This window comes from Saccoglossus kowalevskii, chromosome 14 (genome assembly GCF_978046115.1).
Source record: "Saccoglossus kowalevskii chromosome 14, keSacKowa6.1, whole genome shotgun sequence".
Lineage (NCBI taxonomy): Eukaryota > Metazoa > Hemichordata > Enteropneusta > Harrimaniidae > Saccoglossus > Saccoglossus kowalevskii.
The window spans coordinates 32,823,734-32,847,967 of record NC_140654.1 but is presented as its reverse complement, the minus strand read 5'-3'; the positions used below and the strand labels follow the sequence as shown (position 1 = coordinate 32,847,967).

The window sequence follows — 24,234 nt, the reverse complement described above, 5'->3', positions numbered from 1 at the left end:
ACATTGCCGGGTATGCATGGCGACTTTGACATTGCCGGGTATGCACGTCGACTTTGACATTGCTGGGTATGCACGCCGACTTTGACATTGCCGGGTATGCACGTCGACTTTGACATTGCCGGGTATGCACGTCGACTTTGACATTGCCGGGTATGCACGTCGACTTTGACATTGCCGGGTATGCACGGCGACTTTGACATTGCCGGGTATGCACGTCGACTTTGACATTGCCGGGTATGCACGGCGACTTTGACATTGCCGGGTATGCACGGCGACTTTGACATTGCCGGGTATGCACGGCGACTTTGACATTGCCGGGTATGCACGTCGACTTTGACATTGCCGGGTATGCACGCCGACTTTGACATTGCCGGGTATGCACGCCGACTTTGACATTGCCGGGTATGCACGTCGACTTTGACATTGCCGGGTATGCACGTCGACTTTGACATTGCCGGGTATGCACGCCGACTTTGACATTGCCGGGTATGCACGGCGACTTTGACATTGCCGGGTATGCACGTCGACTTTGACATTGCCGGGTATGCACGGCGACTTTGACATTGCCGGGTATGCACGGCGACTTTGACATTGTCGGGTATGCACGGAATGGGGCAACATATCACGTGCACCACAAACCCCCACCAATGGTCTATATGAATGTATCTGTTCAACAGTTCGGCCGTTCTATTTGATGACGTACTTCAGTGATTTCAGTGAGCTGATGGGTAAATTAAATTGAATTTTAAATTTTTAAATATTTTCTTCAATAACTTTATTTTCAGCTGCTAAAGATCTTCGTGACTTTCGAGGAGAGGCGAATTCTGACAACTCCGAATCGGGCTTGGGCACTTCCCCGAATAGTGAAGGTTGAAATGTGACAATATATTTTACTTGTTGATAAGCTTTTCCAATAAATTCGCACACACCTCGACGATGACAAAAACGACGACAAGTACATTCTTTATCGCCAATTAAAACAGATTCTTTTGTTGAAATGATCTTAGCTAATGTATTGAATCGTACATGCGAATGATTCAATTCGCAAGAAACTATTTAGTTGACTACGAAAAGACATTGTCCAGTATATTTATATTGCAACAGTTAAAAAACAATACTCAAATCTTTGATAAATTCAATCTGACGATTATAGCTTACCGGGTTATGGAAACTATTTTGCCTGGTTTCTGATAGGAACTTTATCAGAGTGTGTCGACTGATTGGAAGAGCTCATCTTATGTTTCATTATACACTTTTATCCCAGCTATCTTAGTAATAATGGTGTGTGGTGTAGTATATGGGATTTAATCAAGGTTCCTAGGAAATATAATAAAGTTGTGTCAAGTCATATTCAAACTGTATTAACCCGTCTCCATAGTAACCAGTTATGTAAAAGTCCGTGTTTCACTGTGAATTACGTAATCATTAATCATAATAGATTCTAACTACTGGTCTGTACCCCCCTCGTAACATATATAGTTAGTTGATTCGATACATCTGTGACGACATGCGTAGTATGATGCGCATTGGGAAAGTGGCTTTATAATTTAATATACATGTTCTCGGGCATGCGTAGAATCATACCAATTCCAGACACAACCACCATGTGGCATTATAACCCAATTCATATGGTGGCGCTACTAACTGTGTAATATTATATGTTTATGTTTGTTTCCAGTTTGTGTGAAATATTGTCCTTGCTTAAAATTGTGAATGGGAAATATATAATTCGTTCTCACATTATTTGTGATTGCCGTGTCCATATATGGTTGCTATGACGACAATACTGCATCGTCGTTTACATGGTGTACGAAACAATTTGTCATCATACTAAGAAACCTTTTTTTGTTTCACTTTTTAATCAGATGTTAAACGATATTTTGATATGTTGAGAGAAGAGCAGGAAAAACCGAGAGTGGAGCCAACGCCAACACCTGAACCAACTCCACCAAAGCCCAAGCTTTGGAAAGGTAGGTTTGAACAAATAGTTTGTGTACTACAAGAATGGCTAAACTCGTTTTCCGCTTCAACAATTCCTGAAATTTATACGCAGTTGTTTTTGCTTTAATTACTCATTCCTTTAATAACTTGCATTTATTGACCTGACATTAAACCCCGTGATACGCTTCTAACCTACTGGTATAACCCATTTGTCGCGCGTCCTCTGTAGTCAACAACATCAATATTCCAAAGAGGGCGTGCTTCAATTGAATTTACCAATCATTTTCCATGTCGCTTTCTTCCTTTTGTGTTTCCCATCTCAGACGACATCGTGGATTCAGGATTATTCAATAAGGAAAAACGCAAAGGATTGTACAAAGGTTTAAAAGCTAATTTAGTATTGTTTAATGAAGTAATATAACACTTACATGTTCATAACATTACATCTATTCACTATGTACTGTAAATGTCATATTTCCTCGAACTAATAACATTTTATTCATTTTTAATTTATTAATTTGTTAATTGCACTCATTCACCAGAAAATGGCCATTGGAGATTCTTCTCTCTGATTGCTAAATTTAGTAACACATTCTATTCGTTATAGTATCCAAATAGAGGCACGTTGTGATCTGCATATTCGGGGCCGCAAATTATCGGCGAATACGAAACATTTGCCCAATAAATTTAATAACAGAAAACGTCATAATATCGATTTTAGAAAGAAAACATTGAATTATGGGAAAGTGTCAGAAATGATCAAGCGTATCGTTATACCGAGAACGTAACGATGGTAACTAACTTCATATCTCCAATGGCTTTCCCTTATATTAAGATATTCACTTTATATTATACTAGTGAACTGCATTGTTATGATTCTGTTAATTGTTCACTATTCATTCTACAGTACCCCGTTATTCTTGTTTTAACGTTTGGAGCAGTACGCCAGTCTTTTCTGAACGTGAATGTGCTTGTCCCGTAATCCGTTTTAGTTGATTATGTTCGACAGTTGTAGACATTCGTTTGTATTTCAGTATAAATTGTTTTATGCAAATTAAAGTATAGACGTTTGTCCACAACCGCCAACCGTAATTATGGGATCCCTCGAATGATTGTCAGAAATTAATATAACATCGAATATGTACATTACCGATTCTAACGTGTGTTATACTTTTACAAGTGTGGAATTGTTATTTCCAGATTTGTTTTTATTTTAGTTATATTCGGTGGACATTCAGGAGTATTTACAGTTATCCAGCGGTGGTCCGCTACTCATCGCGACACAAATATTGTGGTGTTTTACATGTATTTGGCACATACAATACAAAACATTACGTCCCCCCGACAATACGCCATTCTCACAACTAGAGATATCGCCAGTCTGGCGAAATATGCTTAGTTTGTCACTGTTGAGTGGACAGTCTAAAGACAGAATAAAATAAAATAAAACAAAATATGTCTATACTTTTTGGTGAAATTGACATGGTTTTTGAAGAAGAAAAAAACGGTTTTTAAAGGTGTTTTGATTATACTTTTGTCTGTCTTTTATCTACACTTTTATGGCGAGTTGCTCCAGTAGAATTTATTTCTATTTCACTTTATCATCAGCACTGAACCCAACTACAGTGTTTAATCATGCATGTCGTTCATTTTTAAATAAGGGCGCACTTATATCATGACAGATTTTAATGTTGGCTTCTTAATTATCATATTATACTAAAATATTATTCAATCCTCATCCAACAGCACCAAAACTTTTTGTTTTGAAAAAGAAGGAAAAAACGTTTACGGAAGCAGTCGATCCTTTCAGTAAAGACCGACAGCTGAACATTCCGAAATACAAAGCGTTCGAACTTAAGAAAAGCGACAAAGAAACTACGAAAGCTATTGATTTCCAGGGTAATAGGGGCGATTGGACTCCTCCTCCGAAGTGGGAACCTAAAAAACGGGAGACGAAGCCTCCAACAGTGCCATTAGAAAGGCCACATCGAACAGAGAAGCTGTATACACCCCCGCCACCACCAAAGCCTAGGCCAAAGAAAGCACCACCACCACCACCACCACCTCCACAACCTAAACAAAAAACAAAACCGCCGCCACCGCCTGCAAAAGAGAAACCAGTGATCATTCCACAACCGGTGAAGAGGTGATATAAATTTACTGTTAAATGGTTATAGTTTAAGGGCGGCAGTCGTCGTGCCGCGTCATGTTCGATACGGGACTTATAGCTACGTATACAACGCGTGTAAAATACATTGTTTATTTACATGAAATTCGAACACGCGCTGCGCGTCGACCACCGCTACAGTTTTTATAGCAATATTGCTTCTAAATGGTTACGAAACATCGAGAACTGATCAATGCCATTATTTTATTTCAGTCCTGAGCCGCGTCCAGAATCCCCGGATTCCGGTGTAGAGAGCGTACCACCAGGTAAATCGTTTCTAATTCATATTAAAGTGTGATGCCAGAGAGTCGGGATGGTGGGGGTCAACTTTTAAATGAGTCGAATCTTTTTGATCTTGTGCCAATACATCAGATTGCTTCCAGTAATATTGCCAGTACTGAGTAAGTTAGCATATTTTGCGACGAGTTACGAAAGTGTGACGGCAGTTTGTATCTTATCTGTCATTGGGTAGGAACAATGCGCCTATATATTAAGCGATTTGGTTTCTCGGTACGTTTGTATTGTATCATTTACATCATAGTGTCTCTCTTTAAACATATGTCTATTGTAGATGTAGTTACTAGTACTAACACTTGCACTCTCTAATCTCCCACAATAATATCCTAGTACAACTATCGTCGTCAGCTTTGTTTCTAAAGCTGTCTACACCATCGCTATGGCAACAAACTCCGTCACTGGAGAAGGAATCTGATATGGAAGGTACACGCACTATAGCTTTTTTTCTTGTGAAAGCATCGTAACATATTTGTTTGCTATAATTATGTGCATGCCCAGAATAGTCCAACCGTTTCAACATTTCATCGCAGATTTTCGCACCTTGTCTGGCGGATCACGGGGAAGGTCGTCCGTATCGCCATTCTCTTCGTCACTGGCAAGCCCTTCCCCTAAATACCCATGGACGCACCATAATGCAACCAATAAGCACAGAATTAACTCGGCATCAGACGACAACGATAATTTAGAAAGCGATCTGGACAACATATCAGAAGAATCGTATAATAAACACGATGGCAACAACTTTGTCAAAGGTTTCTTGTGTTGTCTATAGCATGTGCATGATGTAATGTGTTGTATGTCACGTGTTGCATGTCACGTGGGTTGCCTACCACTAAACTCTTTAATTTTGTATCGTAGCACGTTGTAATACATTGCATGACATTACTGTAAAGCAGACTTGCCTATATATATATATTTAAAAGCATGGGTTTTATTGATTTATTTCTTGCTGGTAACTATGGTTACACCTCTGCAGCGTGATTGTGTCTGCTATTGTCCTTTTATATTCCAGTAATACATCAGCTTATGTCAATATGCTGCAGTTTGTGGCGATATGCTGCAGTGTGTGACGATATGCTGCAGTTTGTGGCGATATGATGCAACGTATGGCGAAACGCTGCAATGTGTGGCGACATGCTGCAATGTGTGGCGTCATGTTGCAATGTGTGGCGACATGCTGCAATGTGTGGCGACATGTTGCAGTGGGTGGCGATACGCTGCAATGTGTGGTGATATGCTGCAATGTGTGGCGATATGTTGCAATATGTAATGATATGCTGTAGTTTGTGGCGACATGCCGCAATGTGTGGCGATATGTTGCAATGTGTGGTGATATGTTGCAATGTGTAGTGATATGCTGCAGAGTGTGGCAACATGCTGCAATGTGTGGCGATATGTTGTAATGTGTGGCGATAAGCTGCAGTGTGTGGCGGTATGTTGCAATATGTAGTGATATGCTGCAGTTTGTGGCGACATGCTGCAGAGTGTGACGACATGCTGCAATGTGTGTCGATATGTTGTAATGTGTAGTGACATGTTGCAGTGGGTGGCGATATGTTGCAATGTGTAGCGATATGTTGCAGTGTGTGTCGATATGCTGCAGTGTGTGGCGATATGCTGCAGCGTATGGCGATATACTTCACTGTGTGGCGATATGTTGCAGTATATGCCGACACGCTGCAATGTGTGCTGATATGTTGCAGTGTGTGGCGATATGCTGCAGAGTGTGGTAATATGTTGCAGTGTGTGGCGATATGCTGCAGTGTGTGGCGATATGTTGCAGTGTGTGGCGGTATGTTGCGGTGTGTGGCGATATGATGCAGCGTGTGGTGGTATGTTGCAGTGTGTGGCAATATGTTACAGTGTGTGGCGATATGTTGCAGTGTGTGGCAATATGTTGCTGTGTGTGGCGATATGCTGCAGTATGTGGCGATATGCTGCAGTTTGTAGCGCGGCGCCGCAGTATGTGACGATATGCTGCAGTGTGTGGCGATATGCTGCAATGTATGGCGATATGCTGCAGTGTGTGGTGATATGCCGCAGTGTGTGGCGATATGCCGCAATGTATGGCGATATGCTGCAGTGTGTGGTGATATGCCGCAGTGTGTGGCGATATGCCGCAATGTATGGCGATATGCTGCAGTGTGTGGCGATATGCCGCAGTGTGTGGTGATGCGCCGTACGGTACTGTTTTCCTTGCCTTTCACTGTGTGTATGTATCTTTTTGCTGTCATCGTTGTGTCAATAAAGTCACTGGAATATATGAGAACCGAGACTTGTTAATAGCCCCTCTCCAAAAAACACACCTAAACTGTGGTTAGTAAAATAAATAATTGGCATATTCAGCTATATGTGTGTGATGACTTATTCACCCATATCTGTGCGGTGACACATTCAGCCTGAGGCATCATGTGTGAGGTGACTTACTCTACTTTGCATAATTTACTGTTTGACAAATGACACAATTTAACATGTTTCAAGCTATGCAACACAACATGTTTGTTGCATAGTGTTGCATATCACCGTGGTCAAACGTAGCAAAGTTAATTTAGTATCGCTTTCCCAACAGCGCCAACTCCGAGGAAAGTACCTCCGCCAAAACCTAGAACACCTACTCCGCCTCCACCGCCAAGGGAGCCGACCCCGCCACCTCCGCCCTCACCATCTCCGCCACCAAGGGAGCCGACTCCACAACCCGAACCAGGTAAGTTTTTTTTTCAAAAGGTCAATGGTTTTCTTTTTAATTTGAGTTTTGACTTTCATATTGCGAGGCTAGCCGAATGGCATTTGTCTGTGATATATTCTCTATCATAATTTGTTTACACATTGACTTTCGCTTCCTATACATTACACATCACGTGATATAGCATTGATTCTTACGTTTACTCAGTGTCGTCATTATATTCTATATCGATCTCTCCACTGCATCTTAACAATGACAGAAGTGACGTCACGTTGATAACGAGTCTGAAATAAACACAGAGTAATATTTTTGTCATTCCTTAGTTTCGACTAGTTCGTCACTTTTCACATTTAAATATCACAACACGCAAGGCAACACTGTGTCTAATTAGACAGTCTTATCAACGGGATGTCTGGCGTACTACTTTGACTACGGCGCATTCTTACACTACTAACAACCTCTATACATCTGTGTACGATCACTTCGCTTTGCCATCTAGAAATCAAGCACAAACGCTCAAAGCTGCGTCGTAAGAAAAAAACTGCAATTTTGCAGAACGATGCCAAAGTGGATGACGCTGTTAAAGATGACGTCATTGACACAGAACCTACTGTTGCGATCAAACTTAAAAAGAAAAAAGAGTTTGTAAAACGGGTCGGTGGTAAACCCAGGGGTAAGAAACAACTCATCGTTTCCGATCGGTGTTGTTAAAAATAAGTATGACGCCCTTACGCATGTCACCCTGTAATTTCATTCCACGTTGTTACTGTATAATTATGACAGTAATTGAATTCCAGTTACTTAAATGACCACGTCCAATTTTCTTTACATGTTTGCACCTGGGTTAAGATTTTATTAATCGTCATTTTAAGACATGTTGGATCTCTTTGATTGCTGATTACCAATCACCATGGTAACACCTCTAAGTAGACAACAAAAAGTTTATACCATAAAACACACGTGGTCATGATGTCACTCGAAACTTAGTTGCTGTCGTAATGTGATTCCCGGTGACCATAGTTTCCTATTGGATGTTGGTGTCGTAATGTGATTCCCGGTGACCATAGTTTCCTATTGGATGTTGGTGTCGTAATGTGATTCCCGGTGACCATAGTTTCCTATTGGATGTTGCTGTCGTAATGTGATTCCCGGTGACCATAGTTTCCTATTGGATGTTGGTGGCGTACTACTGGTAAAGGCTAATTTCCATCAGCAAGCATTGGATACAAATAAACACTCTCTGTACTCCAAAAAATGGTGACAATTCTATCGAAACACACGACATGTAATTGCCATGGAAACTATCATGCCACAGTGCAACTGCTATGGCGGTCATGTACCTGTCATTGCAATGATGCAACTACCATGGCAACCGTGAGACTGTCATGGCAACTGTACAGCTGTCATGGCAATTATCATTTCATTGACATCATGGATTGATTACGGCGTGATAACGTGTAACATTGAATTAATACAAAGGGTCGGAAAGTGTCTTAATACTCAATCACGTGACATGAAATATTACCTTTCGGCCCCTAACCTGGCATTCCATCTCAGATACGTGTTCTGATGAAAGGCACTGAAAAGGCAGAACTGAGATTAGAGTTACTTATGAAGGGATCTAAGGAAACCTTACCGATGTTAAGTAGTCTTTACCTGTAGTATCGCTTTAGTATTACAAGATATGTTAGTGTGTTACTGTGCACATCGTAATGAGTGTTCACTGTTGTAATCACTGCCAGAAAAAAAACATTAAATCGAGTATATGTGGTGTCAACCCTGGTTTGTATAGTTACGGCATGTAACCAAGGTAACGAGGTGTAAAGGAGCAACATAATAACGCCCCTTTCAGCCAATATGGGATAATACTGTTACGTGTATATATAATGTATAGTTGCTAAGAATCCATATGTTGTCTGGTTGCTAAGTGTTCATATGTTCTCTGGTTGCTAAATATTCATATGCTCCCTGGTTGCTAAGTGTTCATATACTCTCTGGTTGCTAAGTAGTCATATGCTCTCTGGTTGCTAAGTAGTCATATGTTGTCTAGTTGCTAAGTATTCATATGCTCTCTGATTGTTAAATATTCATATGCTCTCTGATTGTTAAATATTCATATGCTCTCTGGTTGCTAAGTGTTCATATACTCTCTGGTTTCTAAGTACTCATATGTTGTCTAGTTGCTAAATATTCATATGCTCTCTGGTTGCTAAGTATTTATATGCTCTCTGGTTGCTAAATATTCATATGCTCTCTGGTTGCTAAGTATTCATATGCTCTCTGGTTGCTAAATATTCATATACTCTCTGGTTGCTGAGTATCCATATGCTCTCTGGTTGCTAAGTGTTCATATACTCTCTGGTTTCTAAGTACTCATATGTTGTCTAGTTGCTAAATATTCATATGCTCTCTGGTTGCTAAGTATTCATATCCTCTCTGGTTGCTAAATATTCATATGCTCTCTGGTTGCTAAGTATTCATATGCTCTCTGGTTGCTAAATATGCATATGCTCTCTGGTTGTTAAATATTCATATGCTCTCTGGTTGCTAAATATTCATATGCTCTCTGGTTGCTAAGTATTCATATACTCTCTGGTTGCTAAGTAGTCATATGCTCTCTGGTTGCTAAGTACTCATATGTTGTCTAGTTGCTAAATATTCATATGCTCTCTGGTTGCTAAGTATTTATATGCTCTCTGGTTGCTAAATATTCATATGCTCTCTGGTTGCTAAATATTCATATGCTCTCTGGTTGCTAAATATTCATATGCTCTCTGGTTGCTAAGTATTCATATGCTCTCTGGTTGCTAAGTAGTCATATGCTCTCTGGTTGCTAAGTGTTCATATGCTCTCTGGTTGCTAAATAGTCATATGCTCTCTGGTTGCTAAGTGTTCATATGCTCTCTGGTTGCTAAGTGTTCATATGCTCTCTGGTTGCTAAATATTCATATGCTCTCTGGTTGCTAAATATTCATATGCTCTCTGGTTGCTAAATATTCATATGCTCTCTGGTTGCTAAGTGTTCATATACTCTCTGGTTGCTAAGTAGTCATATGTTGTCTAGTTGCTAAGTAGTCATATGCTCTCTGGTTGCTAAATATTCATATGCTCTCTGGTTGCTAAATATTCATATGCTCTCTGGTTGCTAAGTGTTCATATACTCTCTGGTTGCTAAGTAGTCATATGCTCTCTGGTTTCTAAGTACTCATATGTTGTCTAGTTGCTAAGTATTCATATGCTCTCTGGTTGCTAAATATTCATATGCTCTCTGGTTGCTAAGTATTTATATGCTCTCTGGTTGCTAAATATGCATATGCTCTCTGGTTGCTAAGTATTCATATGCTCTCTGGTTGCTAAGTGTTCATATACTCTCTGGTTGCTAAGTAGTCATATGCTCTCTGGTTGCTAAGTAGTCATATGCTCTCTGGTTTCTAAGTATTCATATGTTGTCTGGTTGCTAAGTATTCATATGCTCTCTGGTTGCTAAATATGCATATGCTCTCTGGTTGCTAAGTATTCATATGCTCTCTGGTTGCTAAGTGTTCATATACTCTCTGGTTGCTAAGTAGTCATATGCTCTCTGGTTTCTAAGTACTCATATGTTGTCTAGTTGCTAAGTAGTCATATGCTCTCTGGTTGCTAAATATGCATATGCTCTCTGGTTGCTAAATATTCATATGCTCTCTGGTTGCTAAGTATTCATATGCTCTCTGGTTGCTAAGTATTTATATGCTCTCTGGTTGCTAAATATGCATATGCTCTCTGGTTGCTAAGTATTCATATGCTCTCTGGTTGCTAAGTGTTCATATACTCTCTGGTTGCTAAGTAGTCATATGCTCTCTGGTTGCTAAGTGTTCATATGCTCTCTGGTTGCTAAGTGTTTATATGCTCTCTGGTTGCTAAGTGTTCATATACTCTCTGGTTGCTAAGTAGTCATATGCTCTCTGGTTGCTAAGTAGTCATATGCTCTCTGGTTGCTAAGTATTTATATGCTCTCTGGTTGCTAAATATCTATATGCTCTCTGGTTGCTAAGTATTCATATCCTCTCTGGTTGCTAAGTGTTCATATACTCTCTGGTTGCTAAGTAGTCATATGCTCTCTGGTTTCTAAGTACTCATATGTTGTCTAGTTGCTAAGTATTTATATGCTCTCTGGTTGTTAAATATTCATATGCTCTCTGGTTGCTAAGTGTTCATATACTCAGAACTGAGATTAGAGTTACTTGTGAGGGGATCTAAGGAAACCTTACCGATGTCAAGTAGTCTTTACCTGTAGTATCGCTTTAATATTACAAGATATGTTAGTGTGTTACTGTGCACATCGTAATGAGTGTTCACTGCAGTATTAAGTGTTGTAATCACTGCCAGAAACAAACATTAAATCGAGTATATGTGGTGTTAACCCTGGTTTGTATAGTTACGACATGTAACCAAGGTAACAAGGTGTAAAGGAGCAACATAATAACGCCCCTTTCAGCCAATATGGGATAATACTGTTACGTATATATATAATGTATAGTTGCTAAGAATCCATATGTTTCTGATTGCAAAGTATTCATATGTTCTCTGGTTGTTAAATATTCATATCCTCTCTGGTTGCTAAGTATTCATATCCTCTCTGGTTGCTAAGTATTCATATGTTCTCTGGTTTCAAAGTATTCATATGTTGTCTGGTTGCTAAGTATTCATATGCTCTCTGGTTTCTAAGTTCTCATATGTTGTCTGGTTGCTAAGTATTCATATGCTCTCTGGTTGTTAAATATCTATATGCTCTCTGGTTGCTAAGTATTCATATCCTCTCTGGTTGCTAAGTGTTCATATACTCTCTGGTTGCTAAGTAGACATATGCTCTCTGGTTGCTAAGTATTCATATGTTGTCTGGTTTCTAACTACTCATATGTTGTCTGGTTGCTAAGTATTCATATGCTCTCTGGTTGTTAAGTATTCATATGCTCTCTGGTTGCTAAGTATTCATATGCTCTCTGGTTGCTAAGTGTTCATATACTCTCTGGTTGCTAAGTATTCATATGTTCTCTGGTTGTTAAATATTCATATGCTCTTTGGTTGCTAAGTATTCATATGCTCTCTGGTTGCTAAGTATTCATATGCTCTCTGGTTGCTAAGTGTTCATATACTTTCTGGTTGCTAAGTATTTATATGCTCTCTGGTTTCTAAGTATTCATATGTTGTCTGGTTGCTAAGTATTCATATGCTCTCTGGTTGTTAAATATTCATATGCTCTCTGGTTGCTAAGTATTCATATGCTCTCTGGTTGCTAAGTATTCATATGCTCTCTGGTTGCTAATTGTTCATATACTCTCTGGTTGCTGAGTATTCATATGCTCTCTGGTTGCTAAGTATCCATATACTCTCTGGTTGCTAAGTATTCATATGCTCTCTGGTTGCTAAGTGTTCATATACTCTCTGGTTGCTGAGTATTCATATGCTATCTGGTTTCTAAGTATTCATATGCTCTCTGGTTGCTAAGTATTCATATGCTCTCTGGTTGCTAAGTGTTCATATACTTTCTGGTTGCTAAGTATTTGTATGCGCTCTGGTTTCTAAGTATTCATATGTTGTCTGGTTGCTAAGTATTCATATGCTCTCTGGTTGTTAAATATTCATATGCTCTCTGGTTGCTAAGTATTCATATGCTCTCTGGTTGCTAAGTATTAATATGCTCTCTGGTTGCTAAGTATTCATATACTCTCTGGTTGCTGAGTATCCATATGCTATCTGGTTTCTAAGTATTCATATGCTCTCTGGTTGCTAAGTATTCATATGCTCTCTGGTTGCTAAGTATTCATATACTCTCTGTTTGCTAAGTGTTCATATACTCTCTGGTTGCTAAGTATTCATATGCTCTCTGGTTGCTAAGTATTCATATACTCTCTGGTTGCTAAGTGTTCATATACTCTCTGGTTGCTAAGTATTCATATGCTCTCTGGTTGCTAAGTATTCATATACTCTCTGGTTGCTAAGTATTCATATGCTCTCTGGTTTCTAAGTATTCATATGCTCTCTGGTTGCTAAGTATGAATATAATCTCTGGTTGCTAAGTATTCATATGTTCTCTGGTTGCTAAGTATCCATATACTCTCTGGTTGCTAAGTATTCATATGCTCTCTGGTTGCTAAGTGTTCATATACTCTCTGGTTGCTGAGTATTCATATGCTATCTGGTTTCTAAGTATTCATATGCTCTCTGGTTGCTAAGTATTCATATGCTCTCTGGTTGCTAAGTATTCATATGCTCTCTGGTTGCTAAGTGTTCATATACTTTCTGGTTGCTAAGTATTTGTATGCGCTCTGGTTTCTAAGTATTCATATGTTGTCTGGTTGCTAAGTATTCATATGCTTTCTGGTTGTTAAATATTCATATGCTCTCTGGTTGCTAAGTATTCATATGCTCTCTGGTTGCTAAGTATTCATATGCTCTCTGGTTGCTAAGTATTCATATGCTCTCTGGTTGCTAAGTATTCATATGCTCTCTGGTTGCTAAGTATTCATATGCTCTCTGGTTGCTAATTGTTCATATACTCTCTGGTTGCTGAGTATTCATATGCTCTCTGGTTGTTAAATATTCATATCCTCTCTGGTTGCTAAGTATCCATATACTCTCTGGTTGCTAAGTATTCATATGCTCTCTGGTTGCTAAGTGTTCATATACTCTCTGGTTGCTGAGTATTCATATGCTATCTGGTTTCTAAGTATTCATATGCTCTCTGGTTGCTAAGTATTCATATGCTCTCTGGTTGCTAAGTGTTCATATACTTTCTGGTTGCTAAGTATTTGTATGCGCTCTGGTTTCTAAGTATTCATATGTTGTCTGGTTGCTAAGTATTCATATGCTCTCTGGTTGTTAAATATTCATATGCTCTCTGGTTGCTAAGTATTCATATGCTCTCTGGTTGCTAAGTATTAATATGCTCTCTGGTTGCTAAGTATTCATATACTCTCTGGTTGCTGAGTATCCATATGCTATCTGGTTTCTAAGTATTCATATGCTCTCTGGTTGCTAAGTATTCATATGCTCTCTGGTTGCTAAGTATTCATATACTCTCTGTTTGCTAAGTGTTCATATACTCTCTGGTTGCTAAGTATTCATATGCTCTCTGGTTTCTAAGTATTCATATGCTCTCTGGTTGCTAAGTATTCATATGCTCTCTGGTTGCTAAGTATTCATATACTCTCTGTTTGCTAAGTGTTCATATACTCTCTGGTTGCTGAGTATTCATATGCTCTCTGGTTTCTAAGTATTCATATGCTCTCTGGTTGCTAAGTATTCATATGCTCTCTGGTTGCTAAGTATTCATATACTCTCTGTTTGCTAAATGTTCATATACTCTCTGGTTGCTAAGTATTCATATGCTCTCTGGTTGCTAAGTATTCATATACTCTCTGGTTGCTAAGTGTTCATATACTCTCTGGTTGCTAAGTATTCATATGCTCTCTGGTTGCTAAGTATTCATATACTCTCTGGTTGCTAAGTATTCATATGCTCTCTGGTTTCTAAGTATTCATATGCTCTCTGGTTGCTAAGTATGAATATAATCTCTGGTTGCTAAGTATTCATATGTTCTCTGGTTGCTAAGTATCCATATACTCTCTGGTTGCTAAGTATTCATATGCTCTCTGGTTGCTAAGTGTTCATATACTCTCTGGTTGCTGAGTATTCATATGCTATCTGGTTGCTGAGTATCCATATGCTATCTGGTTTCTAAGTATTCATATGCTCTCTGGTTGCTAAGTATTCATATGCTCTCTGGTTGCTAAGTATTCATATGCTCTCTGGTTGCTAAGTGTTCATATACTTTCTGGTTGCTAAGTATTTGTATGCGCTCTGGTTTCTAAGTATTCATATGTTGTCTGGTTGCTAAGTATTCATATGCTATCTGGTTGCTAAGTATTCATATGCTCTCTGGTTGCTAAGTATTCATATACTCTCTGTTTGCTAAGTGTTCATATACTCTCTGGTTGCTAAGTATTCATATGCTCTCTGGTTGCTAAGTATTCATATACTCTCTGGTTGCTAAGTGTTCATATACTCTCTGGTTGCTAAGTATTCATATGCTCTCTGGTTGCTAAGTATTCATATACTCTCTGGTTGCTAAGTATTCATATGCTCTCTGGTTTCTAAGTATTCATATGCTCTCTGGTTGCTAAGTATGAATATAATCTCTGGTTGCTAAGTATTCATATGTTCTCTGGTTGCTAAGTATCCATATACTCTCTGGTTGCTAAGTATTCATATGCTCTCTGGTTGCTAAGTGTTCATATACTCTCTGGTTGCTGAGTATTCATATGCTATCTGGTTGCTGAGTATCCATATGCTATCTGGTTTCTAAGTATTCATATGCTCTCTGGTTGCTAAGTATTCATATGCTCTCTGGTTGCTAAGTATTCATATGCTCTCTGGTTGCTAAGTGTTCATATACTTTCTGGTTGCTAAGTATTTGTATGCGCTCTGGTTTCTAAGTATTCATATGTTGTCTGGTTGCTAAGTATTCATATGCTCTCTGGTTGTTAAATATTCATATGCTCTCTGGTTGCTAAGTATTCATATGCTCTCTGGTTGCTAAGTATTAATATGCTCTCTGGTTGCTAAGTATTCATATACTCTCTGTTTGCTAAGTGTTCATATACTCTCTGGTTGCTGAGTATCCATATGCTCTCTGGTTTCTAAGTATTCATATGCTCTCTGGTTGCTAAGTATTCATATGCTCTCTGGTTGCTAAGTATTCATATGCTCTCTGGTTGCTAAGTGTTCATATACTCTCTGGTTGCTGAGTATCCATATGCTATCTGGTTGCTAAGTATCCATATGCTATCTGGTTGCTGAGTATCCATATGCTATCTGGTTGCTGAATATTCATATGCTCTCTGGTTGCTGAGTATTAATATGCTCTCTGGTTGCTAAGTATTCATATGCTCTCTGGTTGCTAAGTATTAATATGCTCTCTGGTTGCTAAGTATTCATATACTCTCTGGTTGCTGAGTATCCATATGCTATCTGGTTTCTAAGTATTCATATGCTCTCTGGTTGCTAAGTGTTCATATACTTTCTGGTTTCTAAGTATTCATATGCTCTCTGGTTTCTAAGTATTCATATGCTCTCTGGTTGCTAAGTATGAATATAATCTCTGGTTGCTAAGTATTCATATGTTCTCTGGTTTCTAAGTACTCATACGTTGTCTGGTTGCTAAGTGTTCATATACTCTCTGGTTGCTGAGTATTCATTCTTCTAATCATCATTTTCACATTATATTAGAACCATCGCCTCCTCCAAAGGAACCAACACCCCCTCCCCCATCACCAACGCCGCCGCCTCCAGGTGAGTAAACATATAACAATCATTCGCTTCCATTTTCTAACCTTCTCAATTCATGTTTCCATGGCAATCATCAGTTTACACATCATCTGCTATATCCATTGAAACTAGCTCAACCTCATTTAAGTCAGCCTAATCGACATTAATGCTAACATTGTCATTCTTGCACATATCAGTTGAGGAACCGCCGCCAAAAAAGAAATCCGAACCTAAACCCAAGAAAGTGAGAGAGCCGAAAAAGAAAAAGGAAATTGTGAAAAAAGAAAGAAAACCCCCTCCGCCAAAAGAAAAGGTAATATATCATAGTTGCGTCTGTTACAAATCGTCCCTGGTTATACAGTAGCGAAATTAAGTTGGTAAGTGTAATCGTGTTCTTTTGTACGGGTAAGCAGCGATACGTCAATACGAGGTCAATACTTTGACGCCAGATGTGACAACCCATGTTTAACTCAAGGTGATGCCGGGGGCAAACGCAGGCCATATCATATAAAGCGGCCAACCTCAGAGGACCAATACAGCGGAGTTGAATATAGTGCAATTTAGAGAAACACCCGTATTTAGAAAAGTTCCATTGCGATCGTCGTATAGATTTGAGGTTTTCTTTCAGCGATTCGAATTGTACTCGTCGTGAATAGAGCATTTGGGCATTATATTCACGAACGTGACAATGCAATCACAGTATTGCACTCAAGTCGCCATATAGACAATGTTTACTCTTTAGCAGATCTCAATAACTGCACAAACACAACAGTGCGTCTGTATCGGCTAAATGTTGTTTTACAAAGAACACTGATTTGAATTGGTAGACGGTGACATACTAGTATATCGAACAGCATAGTGCACAGTGTCAATGTCGCCGAAGTCCATTGGACGCTTGATGTAGGCAGAAAGCGGTTGGTGAAATTGTATGTAAATGTACTACTTAGTGACTGCTGTATTATCCTCATCAGGCTTTTAATTCAAACTTTATAGGAACCTGAACCACCACCACCACCGCCAAAGGAGCCAACACCGCCACCTCCTACTCCACCTCCGCCAACACCACCACCGGTTGTCGTACCACCTTTACCGGTAGAACTACCGCCGTTGCCGCAAACAAAAATACCAGCTTCACCGGAGCCTGAGCCAGAATCGGAACCGGAGCCAGAATCAGAAACTCCCCCACCGGAGGAACCAGAGGAGCCGGAGAGTGAGTTGGCGAAACTACCACCGCCACCACAAGTAAATGCTCCTATAAAGTGGAAGAGACGACCCAAGTAAGTGTGGGAATCACAGTGTCCTCTCATTCGGCGAGCTTCTGACAAAATTCACTTGTTATATAGTTTGCTATCCGTTGTTACAGTCGTGATTAATGCTGCTGTTTATACCGTAAATATCGGGTTTGTGTACCGAGTTATGAGGTAATTACAGTTAAAGAGACCTTCATGACGTAGATATGTTCTGTGGCTCTTTTTGTCAAGTTGTCAGGAAATCCACTGAGAAACTGTTCGAAGGTCACTGACACATACGATAATCAGCTCAAACGAGCCGAAATATTGTCTCGGGTGTTGAGTTTCGTTGTCTCCTTTTTTGAATCACTGCGCTTTTGTTTTCAGAGGGCCAAAACGGAAATGGCGCGGAATGAACCAGCCCGTACCACTGCCTAGACCCGAGGAATCTGAAGAGAGGCTTGCTATGAGGGACCCCTTGGACTACTTGGCAAAGTACTGCATTGTACAGTAAGTATGTAGTTTAGTGTATGGGAAAGCTTATCCTTAAATCATTTACTATTTTCAGCATAATTTAAATGCTACCGAGCAAATCACTGCTAGTAAATGAAATTCGATCAACTTCTTGAAGAATTACGAAAAGTTGCTTGGGGCGATTGTACTATGCATTGTTGAATTGATCAGTATTTAATTGTGAATATTGAGTCACATATGTTGTAGATTTCCATAAGAGATCGTAGAATGCATATTTTATGTTTAGATGTCGTTGTTTGTGCAAAGGACTTCTGATCTTAGCCGTTTTAAGAATTTGTTTATCGTCTGCGCATTGAAGCGCAACTGACAAGTTATTTGCCACCGAGCTGCAGCAATTCGGCAATGAATCTTTTCAAAATAGCGACATCGCCCAAGGGAACATTGTGAATACTCCATTCGAATAGAAAACGTACAACTGTGGAAATACCAGCTTAGGTTGAGTCAGCCATATAAATATGTTAAGTCTACTTCTTACAGCAAAGAAAGATTACCGGCTTACCAACGTGTTTTTAATGATGTCATGAAAAAGAAAGGCTATCGACCTGACCAACTATTGCCAACAGATCACCCGCCTCCCCCTCGGCCATTGCGTCATCGTAGAACCACTGGACTTCAGGACTACGTCGAAGATCAGCATACCGCTCCGGGGACAACGGTAGATGGAGATTACGAAACAATTAAAGGAACGTTCGCGCCACCAACGGTGACGGAGACACCTGGCTCATACGTCAGTCCACTTTCAATTACGTTAACCAAAGCCCCGGATGAAGACGGACGAGCAGACGGCACAGAAAGTCCCACCAGTGATTTGGGGACTCTCAGTCGTTCATCTAGTTTTGTGGGCTCCACTTCGGTGAGTAGAACATTATATTTGGTGAAAGTTTGTTTTGCATCTTTTTACAAAACTATTCCATAAGTCAGGGTACTTATAGTAGTAGAATTGTACGGAACTGATCCATACTTTCCAATCATGAACACCACTGTTAACTTTAGTGTCGTTGATGGCGGTAAACACGAGACGGTAATGCTAGTAGAGAAGAACATCATATGTTTTCGTACTGAAACCATTTGATACAAGTGATCCTGTCTGTAGATATCACGTGACATCCACGTACCTTAATAATCTATTGTGTGGATTTAATTTAAATATTTAATTTGGAAGACATTAAATTCCAATTGCCATGTCCTATCCTTGTTTCGCGAAGCACGTGACTGTCTCGCAATATATTATTTTACAAAACAAAATATGAACGTTTTACTGAAACTAAACATATTGATTGTATTAAAAGTTCGATGCCGACGATCACTATAGTCGAGTCAACTATATCATGAATAGCAACAGGGAAAAAGTTGCCAATCTGAAAAACAAAGTTCGGAGACTAGAAGGTGAGTACAAATAATTTCATTTAATTTGTTTTCCAATTTAAATTTTAGCCGATATGGTCATATACACATATATGGCATGAATGTGTATGGGTTTTGACTAACCGGTAACCAGTGACAATGAGCAGTGCTAACACTTCCAATACTAGCATTCTCTAAATAGTATTAGTACTCAAAATCATGAGTGTTTGCAGTGAGAACTCGTCCTGTTCTGTTCCCACCAGGTCAGAGAATACGTATCCTTGCCAGAGCAGCCAGGGAAGAATTTCCTGACATTTTACGTGATGATTACGCACCTCCAGTGAAAAAGGGGAAAGATGGTAAAAAGGGAGCAAAAAAAGCTGATAAAACAAAAGGTACGTTTAATTCTTTTTCGCTGTAATTTTACCAGTTTCTGTACTATGATGTTGTAGACCACGAACGCTTACACAATTGTGTGTGTCAACTGTGGTCGACCACTAAAAGAAGAATGTTTAGATAGGGTTGTGCAAATACCAATAGTACATGATAGACGTTGCATGCATGGACGAACTAGTACTAGTACTAGTACTAGTACGTCCATGTTACATGTGACATGTGTTCTTGTGTGTTTTTATTTCAGAAAAGAGCGGTCACTCACATGGTCCGAGCAGTCGTGGTAAGGTGATGTTCCTACCAGACCCCGTACAAACGGCCATGTCTCTTGACAATGCGGATGATGGCGTTCCGGCGAAGTCAAAACTCGATGCCAAATCTGACGAATTTGTAGTCAACAGATTACAGCCAAATCAACTAGCGATGGTGAGTTAACATTAAGCGGGGGAGTCGTCACCTGCGCATGCGTCAGATGGCCATAGCGTGTCATTGTTTACAACCAAGCGTATGTCAATGAGCCATTGCGTTTTAGCGTGTGTTGTTATCGTCGCTTGGAACTCAATTCCCGCGCGTGCGCAGGTGACGACCCTCCCGCTTTAAAGCAAAGCTTTACAATGTCCTCTGAAATTGTTGATCGCTGCTGTTGACGTTATGAGTGTCTAATTAATGTATTGATGAATAAATTAGGTTTTTGTTAATTGTGAAGATTAAATATTTCAGAAACAACTTTAGCGTTAAAATGACAATATAGCATGACAGTTTGCTGTGCCTACTGACTGTAAACAAGCATGTCGCACGCGCGTGTCAAATGTGTTTACGTCAACTGTGATTGACATCTAGACTCGCACGTTATAATTAGCATAAAAACCCGCATACAAATTTGCTGCGATCTGAGGGGCGCGGCAGAATAAACTATAAAACAATGATATTGACACAGCGGGGGAATTGCCGGTTATTAATAAATAACTTGTTTTTGCACTTGTATTGTTCACGCTATGTGGTTCTCGGTTGTAGTAATATGGTGTACATTTCCGTATAGTGATCAGTAACAAGAAATGCTAGTATCCTACTTTGTATTTATACAGTATTGACATAGGTTCAACAATTCTGTGATATCTGCTAACTCAAAAACATGAATAATTAAAACGTAACAATTTGCACGATGTTTAGTTAGAAAACACCAAATGTATCGGCCACATGTGAACGCACGAGTGCCTTTAGATGGACTTGACAATTGAGTGACGCACTCCGCCTCTGTTCATGACATGTTTGTTTTTAATTGTTAATGTCATTTATTTGTCATTAGTTGGAAACAATTCCAGATGTAGAAAGAATAGACTTGGAAATGGAAAGGGCTGTGGAAAAAGTCGTCGAGGCCGAGAACAGAATTGTAGAGTTGAAAGGTAGGACACGTTCATGTGTAAGAAGTTCTATCGAGAAATATCACAGTATTCTGCTGGTTGTTCACATAACACGTCATTTTGTCAGTGATGTGCCCATTAAATATTGTGTGTAATATTATAAAGTAACTTTTTCTTCAGTAACGCAATTGCTTTCATTCATTCATTCATTCAGAGATACGATCGGTCACATCGAAAGTACTAGTAGAATTAAAACGACATGAAGATGACGTCAGACCTGCCAAATCTCCGGATTTTAGAAGAAAGCAAAGTCCAAAATATAAGAAGATGAACCCAGTAACGGTACGTATTGGTGGATCTCGAAGTTTTGGAGATTTAATTACGAAGCTGATCAAATAAAACGCTCGAAATTCTGTGTGAGCTTACAATTGGGTATGACCTTAATGTCTGACCTAATTACGATTACGATTAGTTATCATAGATATATTCTTATTTGAATTACAGGACTTAGAAATGGACATAAGTGAGGTGGAGCCTGCACTTCGTCAAGTTAACAGTTATCTTATAACGGAAAAAGAGTGTGAATACGTATATCATGCAAGTATTGTTCTGTTATTATATTGTTTATATATAAGCTGACGTTTATTGTGCATATTTGAATACATATGCACGACCTCAGAGAACATTGTTTTAATGACAGACATTATTTACATTACGGTCTATCATTGTGGAAACTAAAATGCCACGTAATGTTTAACAGTCTTTCTCAAAATCAGATTTAAATGGGCATTTTTTATCCGGTTAAAATATTAATGTCATAAAAATAGAATATTTCGACGAATGAATAAATAATTAACATCCCGAAGTGTCCGTTTCATTTAGCTGACGTGATTCGTTATTTTATTATTCAACAGATATTGGAATTACCACAACGTGCAAAGCTCAACTTCAAATTGTTTACCGTGGTAGCAGCGTTATCGGAAAAAGTTTCCAGACTTGAGTAAGTTTCGTTATTTCACATGATTTATTCTGTTATTTGTTATTTATCCAAATAATAGTGGCACTCTTTGAGAAAAGAATATATGAAGATTGTTGTGTTATTCTTTGACACTTCATCTGCTTTATTTCAGTCCCTTTGTCCGAAAACTTATCAATAAATTGGATTTTGACGCACTAGACGTAAAACTTGATCATGCTAAGGTAAGTACTCGATATGATAAGTAAAAGAGTCACTGTGTGGGTGGGACAAGTGTCATGAATATATTTTTTTTTAAATCCTATATTTATCTAATGAAATTTATCACCAAATGAATCCATTTTAAAGTTTTAGTTATCCTTTAGGGCGGCACATTCTTTAGATGACCACGTGATACGAACACCATTAGTAACAGTATTGATGGAGTTCAATGATAACTAGCACAATGTATTGAAGCGTAGCATTAATTATAAAAGTAAGTAATCACTGTATGTATGTGATGCCGGTTGTAACCGTGCTTCATGTGTGTGTATATTGCAGGCGCTTTTCCGATTATTAGAAAGTGAAGAAGACGATGTTGATTTCCGTCCAGGTGAAGTCAGTGTACGAAGTCTGGCAATAGAGTGCGCAGCCGGTGGCATTACTAGAGAGCATACGCAATTTGTAAGTAAAAGTATAGCGCCATCTATCGACAGGACGCATCATTCAATATAGCTAATAAACAGCCCACTTTCCCGGTAGGAGTGAGACTCGGGGTGTAAACGCTCGTCTTTTTCATGGTGCAAATACAAACGTGTAAGTTTGGTGACATTCGGTAAAGGGGAATCTCATTTTTGTCACATCGATTGGTATACCCCCAAGCACAATCGCGTGTAAGTTTATGTTACCCCTTCAAACGGTAATAACCAAGCATGGTGGTCGTCGCGCCATGCGAAGATGCACAGACCAACGCACAGATCAACGAGTACAAACTGAAACGTCGCCAAGCTTTAAATAAGTAATTTCTTTGGTGATTGGAGATATCGAAGGTCAAAACTCGTACTCTTGATTTACAGTAGAAGAGCGCATTGGATTATGGGAAAATTAATGTTTATCAACACAAATGTTGTACTGGCACATGCGCGACGCGACGACCACCGCCCTTTAACCATGATGAGCTTGAATCAGGCATACATGTAGTTGCTTTCTGTCGAATGTTGGCTAATTTTTCGTGTATCGTTTTGATATCATCGCCATGCCAAATATAATTTATTACTGTTATCTGATACTAGTTCTTTTTTTTCTGCAGATTGTAGACAAATTTAACAGAGAAGGAAAGAACTTCGTGGATTTTCTTGACTATCTAACTTACGTGCCATTATTTATAGAAATTCATGATAATATATGCAAAGATCCTCTTAACTTGGATCGTACGAGGTAAAGCCAAAAAACCTTCCTAACTTGTATCGTACGAGGTAAAGCCAAAAAACCTTCCTAACTTGGTTCGTACGAGGTAAAGCCCAAAAACCTTCCTAACTTGGTTCGTACGAGGTAAAGCCAAAAAACCTTCCTAACTTGGTTCGTACGAGGTAAAGCCAAAAAACCTTCCTAACTTGGTTCGTACGAGGTAAAGCCAAAAAACCTTCCTAACTTGGTTCGTACGAGGTAAAGCCAAAAAACTCTCCTAACTTGGTTTGTACGAGGTAAAGCCAAAAAACTCTCCTAACTTGGTACGTACGAGGTAAAGCCAAAAAACTCTCCTAACTTGGTTCGTACGAGGTAAAGCCAAAAAACCCTCCTAACTTGGTTCGTACGAGGTAAAGCCAAAAAACCCTCCTAACTTGGTTCGTACGAGGTAAAGCCAAAAAACTCTCCTAACTTGGTTCGTACGAGGTAAAGCCAAAAAACTCTCCTAACTTGGTTCATACGAGGTAAAGCCAAAAAACTCTCCTAACTTGGTTCGTATGAGGTAAAGCCAAAAAACTCTCCTAACTTGGTTCGTACGAGGTAAAGCCAAACAA

At 39.3% G+C, this 24,234-nt stretch overlaps 1 protein-coding gene across 2 annotated transcripts in view; it reads left to right on the top strand.

Annotated features, from left to right (window-relative positions):
- LOC100377985 (uncharacterized) overlaps positions 1 to 23,831 on the top strand; it is a 38,444-nt gene extending 14,613 nt beyond the window's left edge. The window contains exons 7-29 of one of the 2 annotated variants that reach the window (XM_085508156.1): positions 786 to 869; positions 1,866 to 1,970; positions 2,265 to 2,321; positions 3,688 to 4,087; positions 4,322 to 4,374; positions 4,736 to 4,828; positions 6,975 to 7,109; positions 7,588 to 7,761; positions 16,359 to 16,421; positions 16,595 to 16,710; positions 17,391 to 17,674; positions 18,014 to 18,136; positions 18,638 to 19,013; positions 19,450 to 19,546; positions 19,768 to 19,899; positions 20,145 to 20,323; positions 21,204 to 21,300; positions 21,473 to 21,600; positions 21,763 to 21,855; positions 22,173 to 22,258; positions 22,389 to 22,458; positions 22,775 to 22,897; positions 23,523 to 23,831. In XM_085508156.1, coding sequence (XP_085364282.1) covers positions 786 to 869; positions 1,866 to 1,970; positions 2,265 to 2,321; positions 3,688 to 4,087; positions 4,322 to 4,374; positions 4,736 to 4,828; positions 6,975 to 7,109; positions 7,588 to 7,761; positions 16,359 to 16,421; positions 16,595 to 16,710; positions 17,391 to 17,674; positions 18,014 to 18,136; positions 18,638 to 19,013; positions 19,450 to 19,546; positions 19,768 to 19,899; positions 20,145 to 20,323; positions 21,204 to 21,300; positions 21,473 to 21,600; positions 21,763 to 21,855; positions 22,173 to 22,258; positions 22,389 to 22,458; positions 22,775 to 22,897; positions 23,523 to 23,654 — 3,200 coding nt within the window. In that variant the 3' untranslated portion in view covers positions 23,655 to 23,831. The remainder of the gene's footprint in view (positions 1 to 785; positions 870 to 1,865; positions 1,971 to 2,264; positions 2,322 to 3,687; positions 4,088 to 4,321; positions 4,375 to 4,735; positions 4,829 to 6,974; positions 7,110 to 7,587; positions 7,762 to 16,358; positions 16,422 to 16,594; positions 16,711 to 17,390; positions 17,675 to 18,013; positions 18,137 to 18,637; positions 19,014 to 19,449; positions 19,547 to 19,767; positions 19,900 to 20,144; positions 20,324 to 21,203; positions 21,301 to 21,472; positions 21,601 to 21,762; positions 21,856 to 22,172; positions 22,259 to 22,388; positions 22,459 to 22,774; positions 22,898 to 23,522) is intronic. The other variant, XM_085508157.1, reaches the window with a different exon arrangement.
- The last annotated feature ends 403 nt before the right edge of the window (positions 23,832 to 24,234 follow it).